We start from the raw sequence: 21,569 nt of genomic DNA on the forward strand, positions 1-21,569 counted from the left end.
GTGATGTAACGGGTAGCTTCCAGGTGTGATTGCGTGCAGGTGTTTGAACCTGAGGGAGGTTTGCTTTGATAAAGCGAGCGTGCGTCTCCTGTCCTGCAGCAGATCTGTCGAGGAGGCTAGATGTCCCAGAGCAGGTGCACAACCCTGGTGCTGTGAAATGTGCTGAGGAAAAGAAAGTCTGGTATTTATAGACTGATAACATGGCTCGGCTTAATTAATTACCCATTTTTCCACAGAGAATTGTTTCAGAAAGCTTTTTTTTTATTGAAAATGGGTTGTGCAAAAACAAAAGTTATGACTGATGATGAGTTTTCCCACTAAGGGTACATGCACGCTACAAGACTCTGGGACTAATTAGGCTCCAAAGTTGTGATCACAGTCAACTGTTTCGAGTTACGGAGCTGCAAGAGACCCCCGGAGAAAAGATGTGCTAAGGCGTACAATGGCCAAATAGAGGGTAAATGTGCTGGAGCGAGATGAAACCGAGCGCCTCCCAACAGTCAGGGGTTTTACGGTGAAAATCATGAACAGTTGGAGCTCTAATAAGAACAGAAGATCAAACACGACATGACATTAATTATTGTAGGTATGACTTGTTGGCTCAATTGGTAAACCAGATGCATTTATGTATACAGAGTTTAGGCGTCAGGATCTCGGAGCGTGCATGCATCCCACGGAGCTGAAAACACACTTTAATTAAAACTGTACTGCAGTGATACAACAAACAAGACCGACTACTGGTGACACATGTGGCAAAGAGGTTACAGAGTGACTGCTTCTCGCTTACTTTGAGATGAATTGGCAACCTGTCCAAACACGCTGTGAAACGTCATGAAATGTCTGCACTGAAATGCATCGTAACATGGCAGATATAACTGTCTCACTCACAGAATAACAGACTGCACAGTGTATAATGTTCAACAACAATCAACAACAAGGAACCTGCTCTCAGGGGGGAGGAGAGCGGAAACCGACTTCCTTAACACGACACGATCACTCAGCTGAGGTTTTGAATTTCCTTGATGAAGTATCTCAGCTCTGACTTCATGGACGAGTCTGTGTTCAGATCTTAAAACCCACAGAACACTGATTATGATGCATTTTGGGTAGCAACATCTTAATTATGATCACAATATATTCTTACATCGTAATGAGTAAATGGAATGGTACAAGACTTGCAGTGTAATATGAGCCTGTTCAACCTCTCAGAATGGATCGACCTGTTGGAGATCATCACATTCTGGAGAGATTCCCTTTTCAGATCCTTTCTCATAAATATTACACGTGTAGCAGTAACAACAGCCCAAAACTACAAAGTGGAATTGACTAAAATTATGCAAAAACTGTAAATATATACCATTGATTTTACTCAGGCACCCCAGAGTCAAACCCTGCCTGTCTGCAGTGAGTAAGTGTGTGGTTGTGATGTGACACAGTGAGCTTACATCGCAGAGGGTGTGCTCGGATCAGCTGCCGAAGCATGTAGCAGCAGTCCGGTTTTAACTGTGGCCTTCATCGCCATCTCTTTTTATCTGACTTTGACCAGACTCGCTGTACATCTCCGAGGAGGTTGGTCTGTGTCCCAAGAGCCTGCCTCTGTGTCATCACATGACCATCCCAACGTAACAAACACCAGGGACATAATTCAACAGTTAATTAAGAAATTGCCCATTTAATGGTCTGAAAGTCAAAAAGATGAGTAGGAAAAAGCTGCGACTCAATAAGGCAAATGTGTTGCAGGAACTTACGAGCTCAACTCTTGTTATGCATTAGCAAATGTGTTGAAACAATATCCATTCTGAAAAGTACTGTCATTTAATTAAGTACAGCGTCTCGTCCGGATTAAAAAATTGCCACTTTTTCCAATGCAGTTCTGCATGTTCAGTGAACTCACAAAAGACAAACAATCCCACCTTGTCAGCAGATGTGCCATTTCTTTTCAGAAGAAACTGTGCACAAGAAACAAAGGTTTGGGAGTTTGGGAGTTCATTCATCCTGCTCTCACACCCTCCGCTGAAATGTCTCTTGGGCCGTGTCTTTCTGTCCAATCAGACCACAGAGCACGGAATAATCCGTACATCGCCTCGGAAAATTCTGCGGGACGTCGAAAATGAACACGTGAAATATAGCAGCCTCCAACAAAGCCGGTGAATATTTTGCCTCGTTCAATGCGACCCAGATAGGAGCATAAATACGAGTTATCCCCTTCTGCCTGCACACAGTCATTGCGGCACTCCTCTAAGCCGCCCATTATGTAAATAAAGAAAGCGCAGAATGAGAGGCATGTGGAACAGACAGAAAAGAGAGAGAAAAAGAAGGGAGAAGAGAGAGAGAAGAGAATAAAGAAAGAGGAAATACAGAGAAAGTGAGAAGAAACTTAAAGAAGAAATTGGGAAAAAAAGGAAATAAAGAAAAGCACATGGTTTTTCTTTTTTTGTTACCCATTAAATGAGTCATTACCGACCCACTGTGGTACTGTGTGAAACCCCCAAGGCTCCTGGTGCGTCTTTTCCTTAGCGAGATCAACACCATTACACAACAGTAACAACAACAATATCAACAACATCTACAGCAACAACAACAACAACAACAGCAACAACAGTGCTATAGTGAGACGATGCTCAAGATATAGATGATGCACATCATTAACACCACAGCCAGCCACACATTAGCACGCACTGTTAAGTCTGTTATGTTACTCAGTTTATTGGCCCTCGCTTCAGCGGCACCCATCAGGAAACCAGGTGGTGTCGCAGGGTGTGTGCGTGTGTGGGGGGCCGCCCAAAAAAGTCGTCGCTGGGGTGAAGAGAAACTCCGTCGCCGAGTTTGGCTTTTTTTAAGTTTTAAAACGATTCGGGCGAAGTCGCAGGCCTGTTCGGAGAGCTGGTGTCTGCAGCGGGCGCCGTTTGACCGCCGTATGTAGAGTTCAACGTGCTGATGAAGGGTTTTTTCTACTGATTTTGACACAGGAAGGCGTTTTTTTTTTTTTTTTTTTTTTTTTTTTTTGAATAGCACTGATTTTGGAACAGGCCCAAGTGTTCATGGTGCTCCCGGCTTTGCAAACGATGCTTTCTGGTAAGGTATAAAATACAAACACTGTAGTCACTCAACACAATCGCACAGTTGCAAAGCTGAAGAAACGAGGACGAAGCAACAAGCAGCAGCGCATCAGAGTCGCTGTGGTTTTTCTTTGCTGTTAGCAGTTTTTTTTTTCCATTTTGTTATATTTGGCCGACACTGAATGAAATCTGTCTCCATGATACAGTTAAACACACATATTCAGCCACGGTGCACTACTGCCACCACAGGTTTTCCTTCATCAGCCTCACAAAGACTCCGCTTCTCTGCTTCCTTTGTGTGATTTTTCTTTTAATCCTCTTCTAATAAAATCATACGGTCGGTGTCAAGCAGAGAGGATACAGTTGATGGCGTCTCTTCAATAGGTTGAATGTTAAGCAGGTAGGTGTTTAGCTGATGGAAGCGATGTTGATCTGTCTGGTGGCGAAGGGGGCTAACTCTACCGCCCCTCTTCCTCCACCACATCTCCCCTCCCTGTTTTCAGCCCTCACCTTTCCTTTCCTTCCCTCTCTCTGCGCTCAGACATAAATGGCAGTCCGGGAAATGACAGATCCGTCTCTCTGGGACTCCATGTCGTCGTCGAGGTACACGTCCATTTCTTCTTCGCCGCCGTGGCCTCTGCGGACGTGGTAGGCTGGAGGTAGCATGTTCCCGCCTCCCCCGACGCCTCCGAACCTATCGTATCGCTCCTCTTCTTCCTCCATGCTGTCATCCAACTCGAACTTCCTCCTCTCGGCTTCGTCCATCTCGCCGCTGAGGAGGATGTCGTGGGCGGAGGGGGGGTTGCCGATTGAGGCGTGGTGGAGATGGTGGTGGTGGAAGTCGTTGGCCTTTTCCGTCAGGGTCCCCGTGGCGTCGCAGCCCTCCCGGTACGTGTAGATGGGCCCGTTGTTGTTCGCACCGGTCCCGTTCTTGCTGCTGCTGTTTCCGGTCCCACTGAAGAGCAGCCGGGCTTTGTTCCCGTACTCTCCGCCATTGCTGCCGCCGCTGCCGGTCGCTATGGAGTCCCCGCTGCTGGGGTAGCCACGCCTCTGCTGCCGACGACTTCGGGTCAGGAGAACGACAATGAGCGCGACAACCAAGAGCAGGGCCAGAAGGGAGCCGATGACGGCGCCCGCCACGACGCCGGCGCTGGACGGATCCTCCAAGGCTTCTGCAGAGGGGATGAAGGGGTTGGAAGGAGGGGTGGAAAAATGGGTGGAGGAAAAGAAAAAAAAAGGGCAGGAATTGATGGCTGTTTTTTAAGGAAGTGTCGCTCAGCTTTGGAGGAGGTATTCACAGTTCTTCTCGTGTTGTAAGTGTGCTGTGGTGATGGTAGCAGTGTCTTCTTCTACGTGTGTTACAATCCTCTTAAAAGTGTGCAGTAATGTTCTTCTCAGTGTAATCCCCTGGTAAGGGTGCAGTCAGTCACTGCTGGGATCAGGCTGAACGCGACTCATTCACTCCCTCCCAGCGGCTCGTCGCGCTGCATTTCCCAGACAGTTTGCTCTACACACATGTCTGTCCAGCTGCCGGCGCTTCACTTTTGTCGCCCCGCCCCCCTTTGCCAGCTTGGGGAAAAGCCTTTACTACTGTACCGGTCCTTTGTTCTATACTTCATGTTGGTGTGAGCCAAGTTTGCCTCTCCACTCTTGTTTCAGTCGAAACAACAATGAGAGATGGGTTAACAGCATCAGCAAAAAGCAGCTTGTTTTTGCGCCTCGTGATGTCTTTGACACGGGTTAGAGGTAGCGGCCCAGCAGAGCCACAGAGACAGACAGAGACAGACACACAGGACAGACAGGCAGAGGGGTTATTTAAGGAGGTTCAGTGGAAATGAGTGCAGAGTGGCGCCTGGATAGTGTCATAATGTTGGACATCCCTCGAGCCCTCCCGTTTTTCTCCTCCGTTTCATCCCCAGCCTCCTAATTACACCCACTCCTCATCCCCTTTCTTCCCTCTCACCCTCCCCTCCTCCGCTTTCACCGCAGCCTCCCCATGCCTCTCTTATCGGTCAGCTAGTCAAACCACAGGGCAGAGCGATCGCCTGCTGTCAACCCGGGACAGAGTCCAGATCGCGCTGATCGGCAGCGCGCAAAGGTAAAAGGTTCACACTGCGGAGCAAGACTCTTGCCGGGACGTTTTTAAGAGGATTCTCTGCAGGAATATGAGAGAAAAGAGGACTGGCTCAGATAGTGTAGGATTTTTATGAGTGGATTCACGCTGGGCGAAAAAGAGAAGAAAAAAAAGTGTCAAACCAGGCACGGAGAAGCGTTGAGCCTATGGTGCAGAACTGCACAAGGCCAGCTAATGTTTTTTTTACTGTGAATTGCATGCTGATTTTTCTTTGGGGTGCAGCAAGGGCAGCGGAACGCAGAGCAGCAGGGAAATTTGAACCCCTTCCTGTTTTATGCAAATGACAGTGAGGTTCTGCCAGCACTCCTGGCAAACACAGCAGTGAATGCCAATCAAACAATCTGAGCTTGGCTGAAATGAGCACTATGTGGGGGTTATGTGCCAGGGCAGCGCCAGTGAGGGGAGGACTTTTTTTTTTTTCCTTTCAACGAAATCACATTGGACATCAAACAATGATCTGTGTGGCGAGGGCGAGTTTGAGCTACGCTGAGAAAACCAGTGGGGGGATGTCATTATAAATGAGCCGGGATGGAGAGTCTGTGATTCAAGCAAATTGTTCGTTCTGAGGGTGTAGGAGAAAAAAGGAGGTGGGGGGGGGGATGAAAGAGGAGAGGAACTGAGCGAGAGGGGGAAGACGCTTTTGGTGGAGAGGAGAGGTCTGGGTTTGATTTCAAACAGTCTCCTGCTCCGGTCTCACATGGGGATGCGGGAGGGCGATGCCAGGGTGAGACAGACGGGTTGGGCGAATGAGGCGGGGCTCTTGGGACAGGATATGATGTCTAAATTAGGGGACAGTGTCTGGTGATATCCAATTGAAGTGACAGAAGGCATTAAGGATGATGAATCCAACTTTGCCTGTCCTAGTTTTCTGTCTCTGCAAACTTACAGACTGGCATGGAAACACAACATGTGAGCCAAAATGATATTTTTATTTATTGTGTCATTTTTATCTTAAGCATTAGCGGCATTCATCAAGTGCCTGAGTGAGAGACAGCTGAATAATGGCCTTTTGTGGACGGCCTTTGATGGCTGTCGTTCTGTTAATCAAGCGCTTAAAAATCTATTACTCAGTCCCGGCCATAAAGAGCTCAAACGGCCATTAAAGCTGGCATCTTCACATTTCAATAAATCTTGGGTCATATGCAGGAGCAGCATGACTTTCTCTCCAACCTCCTCCCACAGGCCAGAGCTGCGGGATGATAAGAGAAATGATGTTATGTAAGGGCCCGTTTGTGATGACTGTAAGGTAGCTGACTCCTCTCTGAGTTCGTGAATGAGGTCAACTTGATGAATACAGCTGCAGCCTGAGAGACGGGCTGGTTAAACGAGAGAGGAGGTGAGCCGCTCGTCTCAAATTGAGCGTTTATACCTGATCCGAACGGCCACGCTGGAAGGTGGAGTGAGAATCTGGCCTGTCCAATCACAATGTGAGGCGAATGTGACCGTCAGATCGAGTAGTTCTGACGGAGTTTACTGGCGCCTTAGTTGGTTTGCATTTACAGAACATCTGCCTCCTCAATCAGTAGCAAACTTAAAGGAATAGTTTGACAGTTTGAACAGCTTAAACAGAAAAGATCTGACACGTCAGTGGCCGAGCTTTGGCAAGCAGATTTGTGAACTCTGGGCGCTGTTTCTTTCTGCTTCCAGTCTTTTTGCAAAGCTAATTGCCTCCTGGCCGCAGCTCCACACTTAACAAACAGACGTGAATCTGATATTGATCTTCTCGACTTCTCGTCTCTGAGCCTCCGAGCAATAAAGTTTCAGCTGGGACACTCTTTGAATAGAACATCAGGACAAGTTTGACTCAGATTTCATTCATTTGTTGCTGTCCTCTTTCAAATGGACTCAAGTCCCCGTGACGATCAATGGGAACGTGACGTCACGAGCTCATCATGGCGCCTTTTGAAAATGCTAAAAATACATCTAAGTACAGTAGAAAAACATCTTTTACCAGATGTAAAGGTTTCTGAAGGCACTTTCTGACATCACTCACTACAATCTAACACACTAATGGATGCTGGATTAGCTCTGACAAAAATGTGCCAGATGCATGATCAACGTCAGCGTCAAATATTTGTCAAGCCCCCAATGAGACGCTTTAGTAAACACTGATCTGTGAACATATTTTCTCCCAAAAAAAGTAAAAAAAGAAAAAAAAAAAGCAGAGAGACTATCGTTAGCAAGAAAATAGGCCATGCTTGTCATCCTTATTTCTCATCAACAGCAGCAGCCCGCCTGCATTAAGAAGCACAGTGATAAATGTCATAGAGAGAGGCAGGGGAGCTTATATCACTCTCTGTATTAGTGTCATGTACATGGAGGAGATTAGGGGGGAGGGATGGGGGGGGGGGGGGGGGGCGCCCATGAAAACTATCCATTTCTACTCAGTTACGTTCACTGTGGTAGGGATAATCTAAATGAGAAGATTTGGGATGTGAGGAGAAAAGGTGGAAAGAGTTAGACGAGTGGAGTGAGATCGACAAACACAGAGGGAGAGGCGTAGGATGGTTTCGACGGTATGAAAATAGTCAAATCTAAGTAATCTTTAGTTGATCTCCTTCAGCACCTCTCTCCTTCCTCTCGCCGTGAACTGAAATCAGGCCTGAAAGCACAGCGAGCTGCTTCAGCAGTCATATAATAAGCCAGAGGCAGCGACTGTAAAAGCTCCACAGTGGGAATTCTCATTAAAAGCAGCTTTTGGTCAAGGACAAGACATGTACAAAAAAAAAAAAAAAAAAAAAAAAAAAATGCACCCATGAATACGCCCCAAACATCAAAACGCTGTAAACTTAAAGACAAAATGGAAAAGGACAAACCACAAAGACCACGCAGAAGAGCTGACTTTCTGTATTGAAGCTGGAGCGCAGGACGTCATTCCTGCACTTGCTAACCGAGTTCACGCAGTGTTGATTCAGCCTATCGCTTTAAATCTCTCTCCCCTCGTGATGCCTTTAATGCCAGCCAGCAATGATTGGTTTGCAGGGGCTGAAGGAGGAGCGACCATAGTGACAGGCTCACCTGTAGGCATCAGCACATGTCGACAGCGTTTGTGTAGTTACTCTCACCGCCAGAAGGGGGAGTAAAAGACGTGCACTACAGTTTTAAAGGGTCAGTGCGGAGAATTTAGTGACATCTAGTGGCGAGGTTGCTCCTCGCGCTCGCCTACGACGGCCGCTAGAAAAGCAAAAAAACAAAAAACAAAAGCCATACTCTAGAGTCAGTGTCTGGTTTGTCTGCTCTGGGCCACTGTAGAAACACGGTGCAACATGGCAGACTCGGTGGATGAGGACTCTGATGTCTATTGAAATAAAAAGCTCATTCTGAGGTACAGAAACGGCAAAGATTCTTATTTTCACGAGATCATAAACGAGTGAAAACATACTCACAAATATTATATTGCATTTCAGCCAATAGATTTAAACAAAATACTCGTCCATCCTTTTTACTGCGCAGGATCCCACACAGACAAACACAGGAAACAGTAGATAAATGTTAGTTTATCTGCTGATGAGCTTCTGGACCTCTCATTGGTGGGCTCACAAAGTTGCCTGAATAATTCAGTTGTTTGTAGGGCTCGCACAAAAATATATAAAAAAAATATGATCTAAATGTTGATTTGAGTTGACCCACAGAGCAGTGCGCTTGGAGGGATTTCATCCAACTCCTCCTACACAAAGTTGAGCAGGTTCTGCAGAACGCGAGCAGTTGCACTGTTACGACGAAGGTCAGCAGGACGATTAGATGGAGTTCTTTCCGGAGGAGCGCTTGCAGGTTCGGTGCGCGCCATGCACAATAATTAAAAACTGCCTCCTGCATAAGTAGGACAACCTTCAACTTGAAGTGTTTGCTCTGCAGACCTTTTTCAAACAAAACCTGTTTCTGGGGCACGTATAATGCAAATGGATCAACAACAGCATGCACAGCTAAAGAAAACACAGCTACGAGTTTTACTTTGACATGAAAGTCAGCAGTGCCAAGGCGTTACATCAGCCGCATCACCATTACCTCATCATCAGGTCTTGTGAGTGAAGGCTTCTCTATGTTAATACGAGCTTTGTTGTAAGATGGAGAATCTCCTCAGTTTTAACACAAATTAACAGAAAATGTCGCCGTTCGTATTGAGTTTTCATCTGTGCCTTCTGTGCTTCATCGCTGCACTTTGCATTGCTCTACTACATCACTATATCACACTTATCCTTTATATCTCATACTATGTTATTATCCTGCACAGGCCTGCATTCACCCATTCACACACACCTGCTCTTCAGGACTGACCAACATTCACACTCACACCCGATGGCTCAACCATTCGGAGCAATTTGGGGACACTTCAACATTTAGACTGCGGGGGCCAGAGACTGAACCACTGACGTTCTGATTGGGGGACGACCGCTTTACCTCCTGGTTATTATGAGTGCTATTAGTTATTCAAGTACGATTAGCTGTGGGTACTTTTTGTGTACTGCTATTGCTTGCAATTGAGTGTCTATTCTATTTTATTCTTCTTTTACGTACCCATTTATAATGGTTTATTTGTAAGTGTCTCTATTTATTTGTGCTTATTTCTGTATTTGTGCTGCTGCAATACCCAAATTTTCCCTCTGGGGCATCATTAAAGGATTATCTTATCTGATCTGCTTCTTGTCAGAGATAACCTACATGAGCTTAAACTGTGTTTGGGTTATGTTTTGTGATATAAAGCCGTAAACAAACTACAGTTAGAAGAATTAAGTCGTGATTTACCATCCCCATGTATATGCAGTGTGTCTGGGAGGCACAGGCTCACAATGCCAGCAGATGTGAGCGGAGGCGGGGGAGGCGGGGGAGGTGAGGCCCCGGCTAAATGTTATCCCAGCAGGTTAATGGGACCCGGAGGCAACTCAGACAGGAAATGACAGATATACAGGGGGGTGAGGATTTGAGGGTCTCTCTCTTCACTGACGCAGCAAGCCGAAGCTAAATATCTCATTGCTGACTTTGAGACTTTTTAAGGATCGTATGTTAGATTTGATTTCAAGAAATAAACTTGCGCTTGCCTCCTCAGCCGACAGCTGCAAATAAAGCATGATGAGGGGGGCCCAGGAGGTCTGACTGAAGGACACACATCTCAGGGATGATAATGGTTACAATTTTCCAGGTGATGATTTTGCACAGGAAAGGCACTTGTGTGGCATCTAGCAGAGGGCCCTATTTATGCAGCATCTGATAAGCTTTTATTCTTGAATGACAAAACACACTGACTGCACCATTCCCAGGAACATGAACTGTTCTGCTAAAGTCAGACTATGGCAAAGTACACCGAGGCCATTAAAGGTGTTTAACGTGACCCTGACTCAGTAAATAGACTCTGTTTAGGTAGAAGGAGCAATTTAAACAGGTGAACAGAGCAACGTGTCCATTTACTATAGAATACCGATCTTATCCAGCGGCTCCTCTGCCTCATTCTACCAAACCGAACCACTTTCTTCTCCTTAAACAGCAGCTTAATGCCGGACTGAAAAGCAGTGTTTCACTCACATCTCTGCCTGTCATGTCACCTCCACCTCTGACCGCAGCCAGCAGCATGACTGCGTGTGGAATTTTACACCATCAGAAAAGCCGTCTAGACGGCGGTGACCTTTGAACAGGGAACAGAGAACCGAAGAGTCCAATCCGGAGGATTGTATTGTACGTTAGCAGCTGTGTACAAACTGCTCCGCCGAAGACGAATGGTTTGCAGGCAGCTATGAGACAGGAGTGAATGGTACAAATACGTCTTTTGAATGAATGTTGTGAAATTCTCGTCCTGTTAGCGACTAAGCTTTCCCTCTTCAATAAAAGTCTTTGTTGAACGAAATGGTGAACGATCCAGACAAGAAAATGCTGAGGGGGAGTAAACGGCTACTGTGACTTCATCTGGAGCGAACGACGCGTTTCGCCTGTTTTCTCTTTCACCTTTTATTCACCTCAGATGTTCTTGCGACTGATCTTTCGGGGGAGGTCTGCTCGTTAAAACGAAAACAGGCTTGGGGAGCTACTGTGACTGACTGGTGTTAGCACGTCCTCGCTGGCTACAGTAGTTTGGAAACTATCCCTGCTTGTGCTGAATATTTAGCAGGAACACACAGACTTAGTTGCATTTTTACGATGAAAGCAACCGCTCAACATTTGTTTGTTTCTGAATGTTGGACAGAGCAGAGCTAGCTGCTTCCCACTGCTTCCAGTCCACATGCTGAACTGGGCTAATTGCATCCTGCAACCCTCCAGCTCTGCAGTGAATACACAGAAATTAGACTGGCATTGACTTTATCGAACTCTAAAAAGCAAATAAGCACATTTTCCAACGTGTTGAACCTTCCTCTCAGTATCCTGTTTCCACTGAGCTCGTCAGCTGTTGGTGTTAAATTTGTTTTTAACTCATGAGTAAGGATTGGACATCTGCGCTCTCAAATAAATAACTCACTCACAAACTAATAGATGGAGCGTTAATAGTTAATAATCACTAATCACAACGTCTGCATGGTTCGTCTGTGAAAGCAGGTTATTACGACCCCTATTTACGCCTATCATTGGGTTGCGCCCTCTAGTGGTCACAGAGCAAAGCAGGAAGTCAGGTGATGAGGTACAAAAAGGTGAAACCGAAAGTCAACATTGACTTCTAATTTAAGTAACGTACTTTTTAGTTATATCATGTAAGTAGCAGTAATGTTTTTAACCTAAATCATATAACCAAGTAGTTTTTTGCGTAAACCTCAGCAAACTGCGATCGCTTCTCAGCGTTTACCGGGTGACGATGAAGGTCCGGTGCACCTATCACTGGGAATCTATGCTACAGTTGTCATATATGTTGTTTTGGGCCTATTCAGTCGTTTAGGTATGAGGACATGTTGTGATTAAATGTACAGTGCAGCACTAAAACTCTGGGTGTTTCTTCCAAAGAGGAGCCGCAACAACCTGTGACTCAAATTAATACTGTCACAGTGACTTCACAATAATTTGGCAGCATAACTTATTTTTCCCAACAAGATAAGAAACTTACAAACCGCCCACCGCTCTGTGTATACTGTTTCACAGATCCTTTCCCGCTTAAATGAGAAACATATATCACATCAGGGAAGTAATGAGGCTACATTTAACGCAGCTTTAACTTCGTTTCTCTGACACCTTTTCTGCACTAATTGTTGTTCTATAATGAAAAACATTCAGTTTATTCTCCTTCAGTCTTCTTTGTACACCAAGATTCACAGTAACCTTTGCACACACACGCACACACACACACCATCAGTCACACACGCACACACACACACACACACACACACACACACACTGTATAAATGATTAATGCTCTTAATTTCTCTCCATTCACTCAAACACACAGATAAGCTGTGTTACACACACACGCATGCACACACACAAACCTCAAAAACATCTATTAGCCACTGGACGCTAAAAGCCTTCAATGTGTATCTGTCTCACATCTGTAACCCGACCACAGAGGTTGTACGTCACACACACACACACACACACACACACACACACACACACTCTGCTTAATTACCCTTGATGACACAGACAAACTTGCACACGTGCAATCACACACACACACACACACAGCGAGAGCCGCACTGTCTATTCAATTAGCCCTGATTATCCCTGATGTTCACACACACACACACACACACACACTTCCTGTGCCCCGTAACCAAAATCTTCCACAGGACCCCCGCCTCCTGCATCCAACCACCGGTGTTTCCATGACGATCTCAATCATTTCCTCATGCATCCCCTCGATGCCGCAGCGAGGGAGGAAATTTCCTGCCTAAATCATCTTCAATTCTGTCTCTTCATCACGGATTCTAGCTGGTGCTTTTAATCTGCGGCTCTCTCCCCTCGCTTTTCATCAGCGAGGAAATAATCAGAGGGTGGCAAAAAAAAAAAGAAAGAAAGAAAGGCTGTAAACCACACAAAAAGAGACAGAGAGAGGGAGAGAGAGGAAAAAGTCAGAATGACTTTTTTAAGCATCTTGTTTTTGGCATTTTTCTTGGCCCATTGAGCCTCGCTGAGCTCTCTCCTCTGAGACGCTCGGGATTTTAAATGGATGCTTTCTGACACAGAGCAAGCAGATGGGATGAAAACTAAAGAGCACAGACAGACGGGAGGGAGACCGAGAGAGAAAGAGAGGGTGGATGCAGTGGGTGTGGATAAAGGAATGCATGGATAGATAATGGATGGATGGATAGATGGAGGTGGGGAAAAATGGGTGGATTCATCTTTTCCAAACTCATTACCCCCTTTTCACCTTGAAAGCTCATCTGTGTTGCTTATTTTCTGGAGAAAACACACATTCAAACTTAGGCCACACGCCTGAGTTGCATCTAAATGCACACGCACACACACACACACTCAGCCTAATTAAGTTCCTCCCATTCTGTGGCCCCCTGCAGGGGCTATGAACTTCAGGAGGTTTCCCAAGTGACTCCCCACCTTCCTCTTGGAGCTACACACTCATTTAGCATCCAGCTGCAGCGCACACAGCTGCTCGTACAAACACTCAATAAATGACTCACTTGCGCACAAAAACACACACACTCCACATATGATTTCCCCCCACTCCTGGACCCATTCACCTTAATAAGCGCCCTCAGTCTAAAGTGTAAATGAACAAAAATTGCAGCCTGTACGGCGTTTGTGTGAGCCACACGCACACACAAGAGAGTATGAACATACGAAAGCACCTTAACTCGCCTGTTAAAAGCTCTTGGCGGTGTATGAGTGTATGATCACACAACTACACTGAGGGCCACACACACACACACACACACAGAAGTGTTCAAACCTCACTCTGGACACAGCACCACGGGAGTACAGAGCCTCAGAGGGGGAAAACTCCAGCCAGGAGTTTTACTGAGCGCAGATTCACTGTACAGTTGTAAAATGCAGCCATAAAAACACACTGCAAGGCAACAAAGTGGAAGCAACGGGACTGGATATTGACTTTCAGTGCATATACTTCCGCTAACAGCAGTCAGACGATATTAACCGCCTGTGGTGGACACTACAGCGCACAAACTGAGACTGTTAACAGTTTTAGCTGTAGCTGTAGTGTAATGTCATAAAAGAACAGATTTGAATCTGTTATTTAACAATGACTGAGCCGAGTCGACTCGCTGCGGGAGTCAGATTTGAAGAACTTGTTCAATCTCAAGAGGTAATCAAGGTCAGTTCAAGCTTTTCAAATGACTCAAACACAGCAGGAAAACGCTCCTGAAGCAGCAGGTTTTCTACTGTCCTTTATGATTAAGGTTTCACTTCAATATAAAAATGGCATTTTTGACCGGTTTTCAATTTCTTGCCTGAATTTAAACTCTGTATAGCTGCTTGTGTTGAAAGGGTTTCAAGACCTCTGAGCCTTTAAACTTATTCTGAAGTTCGTACATGGGGATTCATCAGATAATAATGATTTTATTTCCAATCCAAAGGCTTGAAAACCTTCTGTTTCAGATGCACAGTTCACAGTGCCATGGAAACACCACACACACACACACACACACACACACACACACACACACAGACACACACACACACACACACACACACACACACACACACACACACACACACACACACACACATACACACACACACACACACACACACACACTCCGAGGTGTGTTTGAGTGAGCAGATCTGAAGCTTTTTCCTGCCGTCTCCTGCATGATTATACCGGCTTGTACGACATCCTCAAGCACTGGATAAGTAGGTACGCCTTCGAAATTTGCGCGAGGTGAGTGCTGTGACCTTAAAAGAGTCGAGAGCCTCCGGATCACAGAAAGTCTCGTCGCGCTGGCTGGAACTGTTTTACAATTACGCAGCAAAAAGGGAAATCTAAGCAACAAAGGAAATACTGTTTTTTGTCAGACAAAATCTTTTTTTTTTACTTAAGTAGATAAGTAACTGAGTAAATTAATGCTTGAAATCAGAATTTCCAGAAATATAAATTTGTTTGATCAACATTGGCAAGTGCAAAACTGCTTTGTTGGAGTCAGAATTTCTTTGCATCCAGACAAATGTACTTGTTTTTAGTCCGGCTGCACTACCTTTGAGGTAACTGCAGGTTCTTTGAGACTTAATCCTGGTAAGTGAAATTCTTTGACAGATACTTTTGCTTATTCTAAGTAGTAATTCTCCCATTATATTGCTTTTTTTTTGTTGTTGTTCGTTTTCAAGAGCTGAGTTTTTGCAGTGTAGCCTTTGAATCTTATTACAGGTAGAAGACTGCAGTTAAGTGGTGCATGCATTTTGTGAGCCTGATTTAATCAAAACCAGATTGCTACGTACAAAATGAGCACTTACTACCCACCGGGCCAGCAGGGTGGCCTGTGATTACAGAGACAAACCTGTCACATAAAGAAAGGTTTGATTCCAGATCCCTGCCTCGGGATGTCAGCACGCCCCCATTTCCCTTTTTCGAGTCAACTTCACTTTGTTACAGTTTCTTATATGGTTCATTTTTTCACTCCCATTACCTGAGAACCACAGCTTGTAAACAAAAATTCTCACCATGCTTGTTTACTGGACAGTTTTGGGAAGCTGAGGCCAAGGTTAGAGAAGGACGGGAAAAGAAGCGATCTCAGCTCCTGTAACTTTTGTGTTCCTTGCCATGATTTCATCTCCCTGTGAGACTTGGAGAAACAGCTGAGTATCGGTCCAGGCTACGGCTTCCCATGGGTTCAGTTTGTTAAAGCTCAGCCTTCCAAAGACGAGAAACTGCACGGTGTCAGGTATCATCATCAGAGTATATACACACTACAGCCTTGAAGTTTTGGGTGAAGTCCTGCAGTTGGAACACACCATGCTATCGTTTCTCTTAACAAGCTGCACCACATGGCTCTTGGTCCAACACTCTTAAATTCAGGGGTCTGGTTGCAGTTTTAATGGCGCTGTCTTCACCTTTGGAGCCCAACCAACTGGAATGACAGAGTAAACATATCACGGTTTAAATAAAATTAATAAATGTTCCACCCGTGTGTGTTTATCTCAGACTGACATGGAAGGAATCTAATTATCTTGCTGACTTAAACAACCTTTATGTTTGCGCAGTAAATTATTTATATGACGCCAAGCTGCCGCTGGGATTGCGTTTTGTATTTTTGATCTGCAGAGCTTACTTCAAACTTTGAACCAGCAGAGATGATGAAAAATACCCTCTGTCAGCCAGCTGTGTCCACATAAAGAAGCATTTAATGCAAATCTGTGGCGATCCATCATCCAACTGTGGTGCTTACTCACTGCATGTGTGAACAAGCCACTCTCACACACACACACACACACACACACACACACACACACACACACACCCACCCACGCGCACCAACCCACCACACACTCGAACACTGAGCTGTCAACTTGAGAGGGTTCAGTAGTTTAATGAACATTATTGATGGCGAGGCTACAGCACTGCTGCCGTAATTAGTGTGATGTCTCACACCTACATGTCCGTGGCTTCATTAATTCAGTGCAGTTTCTAGCTAATATGCATGGGCACACGTGCACGCACACGCGCACGCACACGCGCGCGCACACACGTGTCATATTCCAAAACTATGGTAAGTGCTCTTGCTTCTACACCCTGTCTGTGCTGCATTATGTATTGAATTTGCATTGCTGCTGATGCTGTGTGTGTGTGTGTGTGTGTGTGTCCTGTTTGGATACTGTATGTGTGTGTGTGTGCGCGTGCTCGTGTCAGTGTTGTGCACTGTCAAATGTATTTTTAGTCTTATTCTGCTTGGCTGAATGCAGGGAGCTGATTGGATCCAGACCTTGGCTGTTGATACTGATCAACAAAACCAGCTGAGTGAAAAACAGCCATCAGCCTCCCTCTCCCCTCTCTCTCTCCATCCCTACTCGCCCACTCTCACTCAATCCATCTCCCTCTCTAAGTCACCCTCCACTCCTCCATCACCCTCTCCGTCTCCACCACTGCTCCCTCCATCCTCCCTCCCTCTTAAATGGGGTGGTTTGTGGTCGGTGACTCATTTCTAAGCAAATCTGGACCTTGGAAGAGGGGAGCGAAACGGGGGAGTGAGGAGGGGAGTGGAGGGCTAAAGGGGCCCGAGAGACTAGAAAGAAAGAAAGAGGGGGAAAGAGAAAGAGAGAGGGGGAATTGAAAATGTGCTTGCATGCCTTTGCTCATTTCAGATGGATCACTTCCATCCTTTAAAAAAAAGAGAGCGAGGGGAGAGGGAGAAGAAGAGGGAGGAAGGGGGGAGCCAGTGAGGGAGGAAAACAGCAGACCCAGTGTGGACAGGATTAAAGCCTCTCTCTAAAGCCACTGCTCTTTTTGCTCCGTTATCCACCTCTCCCCTCCCCTCCCCTCCGCCCTGTTCATGAATCTGATCAGCAGCACGAAAATGAAAAGCAAACATCAAGACAGCAATAACGCCCCCCCGCCCACAGATTTTCCCCCGTGCTTATAACATGGATGTTTCTGCTCAATGACAGCAAGGCAAATTCCTGCCTGTTCAATACTTCACAATGTCAGCGCAGCACTCAGTCCTGGTGTTCTTAGGTAGATTTCCCCCAGTGAATGCAGTTTGCTGGAATGGAGTATTGACTGGAGGGTCTGGGGGAGCCAGGAGGAGTAGACCTTTGTGGAGGTTAGACCAAAATGTATTTGTATAGCATGATAGCTAGTTCGGCTAAATGTAAACTGATCACAAGAAAAGGGGCGTCACAGGAAATGCCAGTTTTGTTTTTCTCGAACAAATCAGTAACGAGCAACACATCGGTCCCGCCGTCCTGCTGCCGGGAGCCGCTGAGGAATCATCGAGGAGCATCAATCTCACCCACACTCTCTCCGGTCACTCGTTTCCATTAATGCCTGATAGGTAAGGCATGTAGGAAGATGAAGCCAGCATTCTCACGTTCTGATTGGACGACTGTTTGTCCAGTTATGGGAAACTGCTGTCTGCGGGCACAACACCGGACCAACATAAATCAATGAACAAATTGGAGCTGCGGGAAGCGACTCAGAGGTCTGGAACAAGGCTCCTTTTGATTCTCTCCTGGCCTCTTCCCTCTCTGCAGTCGATCTTCGTCTCCTGCTTCCTGCCTCCTTCGCTCACCTACCTAAAAGGTCTTTAAGCACATGACCTCTGTCTCCCTCAAACATGTAACCTTACATCCCTCCTTCTCTCCCTCCTCCCAACCTTCCAACCCTCCTCCGCCTCTCCCTCACGCCGCATTGATCAGCCCGTAGTGGATTAGCTGCAGATTGTGATAGCAGTCTGACCCCGGCTGGCTAATTGAAAGACAGCGCACTGGCCTGCAGGATTAGACGCAGCTCTGTCTGGCCCATTACTACACACATGCACACGCACAAGAAAGCACAGCGACACGCAAACGCAGAACAAGACGGGCGGTTTATTGAGGTTTTTAAATGTGTCAGACCAGAAGGGAATAGCCTGCGACACTGAGAGAAATGAGAAATGTGACTAAGCCCTCGACACAAATCGCATGTTTTGTGTGTGTGTGTGTGTGTGCGTGCAGGTTTGTATGCATGCGCTCTATCTGCTTATGTAAGTAATTGTGTGAGGGTCTGTGTTTATTTGTGTGACTGTGTATCTGTACCTGTGTGCTGGAATGAACTGCATGAAATAAATAAATAAATAAATAAATGCAACAAAAGCGGCTGAACAGTAGCAGAAGCACAGAGGTAATCATGGACCGCTCCCTCGCTGAGCTTCAGCTGCAGGTAACACAACTAACATCTGACCCTGAGAGTCCAGCGAAGACTGAGCCCGGGCATGGGTCCGATCCCGAATGTGCATGCATGAAGAAATGTGTGTGCGGAGGCAAACGTGAGACGTAAGCACATTGTCTGTTGGCGCGTGGAAAATGAAGGATGGCGATTTGTGCACTTGTACCACATAATAAAACCACAGATGTACTGCGTGCACAGAGCGCACAGACTATCTTTGATGTATGTAATGTGCATTATGCAGCCTTTCTGGATGTGTGTTGTGAACTAATACGTGTAATTCTTGCCCGGAGCCAGACAGCTGAAGAAGTTCGGGCTTGGATGGCGGATTCAGAAAAACCACGACTACTGAAAAAGGGAGAAGCGAAGAACTGGAAGGAAGCCCAGAGGAGGTGGATACAGTACAAGACGAGTGTACGTGTTAGCGCGAGCTCGTTTGTACATTCATGGGTCACCCACACGCTGTTCCTCCCTGATTGAAACCAGCAGTGCCTCGGCTCCATCAATGAGCTCACCCCTCTCCTCCGACTGCAGCAGTAAAATAGAAAGTCTTGCCTGTATCAACGCGCACGGGCCCCAAACGTAAAATATTTAGGCAAGAAACGTCGAGAAACAAGTACCTCTCTTTAAAATATTTAGACTATATACCACGCAACACTCAACCCCCTCAACCCCCTCAACCCCCCCGCCCCTATTCTGACTCTGCTGGCTACATATCAATAATGCATCGTGTTTCGACAAGATGGATACATTTCAAAGCAGAGGCCGGGTTTGGTTGATGGAAAGTCGAATATACCACAAACCAGCTTGGCGAGTTTTTGAACTGGAGTTCACAGTGAACCTTCGTTGGGTCCTTTAAATGACGTCACTGCAGTAAAATATAAGGACAAGGGTGACATTTTAAAGCTCATTTTCAAAAATGATTCATTATGCTGCTGTTCCACACATGTTATAACCAACAAAGGCCTCTCAGTGGTCAATTCAGTGCTCACGTTGAAATACTGCAATGCCGAGAAAGCCCTTATCAAGCCCTCATATTTCACTCTGAGTTGCAGAACTAGTCGTTAACTGCCAGCAGGGTCCAGCAACATCACTTTAACCAAACACAAAAATTCAATAAAAACTTCCAAAGACGGTATTTTGAAACAGTGCAGACGTCCCTTCTCCAGGACTCCCAGCTGACATTAGACAGATCTTTGATTTTTTGTGCACCAAAAGTGACATGAATGGCAACACAGCATTATTTCTGCGTCTTGTGCAGAAAACACGCAGATTCATCCTAACTGTCTTACTAAGATGAACATCTTTCCCCTCTGTCTCACGCAGACCTTTCCTTGGTCTCGGCTGGCGGTGGCTTTCACCCGCCTCCTCTTAAAGTGTAAACGATAGTCTTTGATGAACAAAACGTGCAAATTCTTCAAGAGACAAGGTGTTGTTTCTGTGCCTGCCCGTGAAAGAAGCCCTCTGTTCTGTGTTTCAGTTTAATTCTTTGTCTCTGGTTGTCTTGAAGGACAAAAAAGGGACAGCCGCTGGCTGAGAATGTAACACCGACTTTTGGCCGGCTTCCCAGAAAATAATCTTGCATTGAGACTTGGGAGAAATAACCAGACTTTATTCCGTGGAGCCGCCACCCTCCCTATTCCTCCATGTTCACCTCTTGAACCCCATTTTTGTTCGTTTCCGTTAATCAAAGGCTTAATCCCCTCTGTTAATTCTGCTAATTTGTTCCTGTACCACACAGCCACTTTTCCAAATTCGCAGCTATTATGCTCTATGGAAGTATTTTGTATTTTAAGCTAATTATAGGCCTAATCCTAATTAGGTGTCATTCATGTACACACACACACAACAGGAAAATTCTCCAAATATGCACCTATTTCACTCTACTTCAATTTGGGTTCCTTTAATTATAGTTTGACTCAAATTACAGAATTCTTGGGAACAGACCTTTAAACACTTTCTCTGGAATATATTCTTGTATATTTGCACGCAGCTCCAACAATTCTGCTGCCTAAGCACGCAACTGGCATTGACAGTGTATCGGTGGACTGCATCCAGTGTGCATTTGAGGTTTTTTGCTGAACACAATGCTGCACGACTTGTACCGAAGTGTGCATTCTCTTAAAAAGCCTATGCATGACAAGTCGGCAGTGACTCTCGGGGAAAAACCGTGTTTCATATTTGACATTTCAGTCCTTTAGCTCCAACTATGGAAACACTGATGGAGTGGAGATGCAGTGTTTAGGACGGGCTACACGGCTGCTGCTACACTCACACAGGCTGAACTATTGACCTTTCAATAATGAGACTTTCTTTCTCCCCACAGGCCTCCCTGCTGCCCCCAACATACAACCATTACTCCCCTCTTGCAGTAAATACGCATTTAAGAACCGGGGGCTTGAACAATGTACAGTAGATCATGCAATGTTAAAGAACATACAGTGCTACACAGCATGATACAGCGACAGACTGATAGGAAGATGTGCATTATGTTCAGATAACTGCACGGCTCTCGTGTAGCTGTAATGAAGGTGTAGCTCTTGCTACTTACCGGAGCGGTTAAGCAGTGTTTATTCTCATTTTGATTCAATATACAAAAGGTTTGCATGTGAATAGCACGCTGCCCTAAACCAAGGAC

At 45.8% G+C, this 21,569-nt stretch overlaps 1 protein-coding gene across 2 annotated transcripts in view; it reads right to left on the minus strand.

The window, feature by feature from the left end:
* Nucleotides 1-21,569, minus strand: part of pvrl2l (PVR cell adhesion molecule related 2 like) — a 258,989-nt gene that overhangs the window by 102,645 nt on the left and 134,775 nt on the right. The window contains exon 7 of one of the 2 annotated variants that reach the window (XM_041954820.1): nt 110-4,231. The exons of the other annotated variant lie outside the window; for it this stretch is intronic. Coding sequence (XP_041810754.1) covers nt 3,597-4,231 — 635 coding nt within the window. The 3' untranslated portion in view covers nt 110-3,596. Of the gene's footprint in view, nt 1-109; nt 4,232-21,569 lie in introns of those variants that run through there. 2 annotated transcript variants of the gene reach the window in all.

This window comes from Chelmon rostratus, chromosome 16 (genome assembly GCF_017976325.1).
Source record: "Chelmon rostratus isolate fCheRos1 chromosome 16, fCheRos1.pri, whole genome shotgun sequence".
NCBI lineage: Eukaryota > Metazoa > Chordata > Actinopteri > Chaetodontiformes > Chaetodontidae > Chelmon > Chelmon rostratus.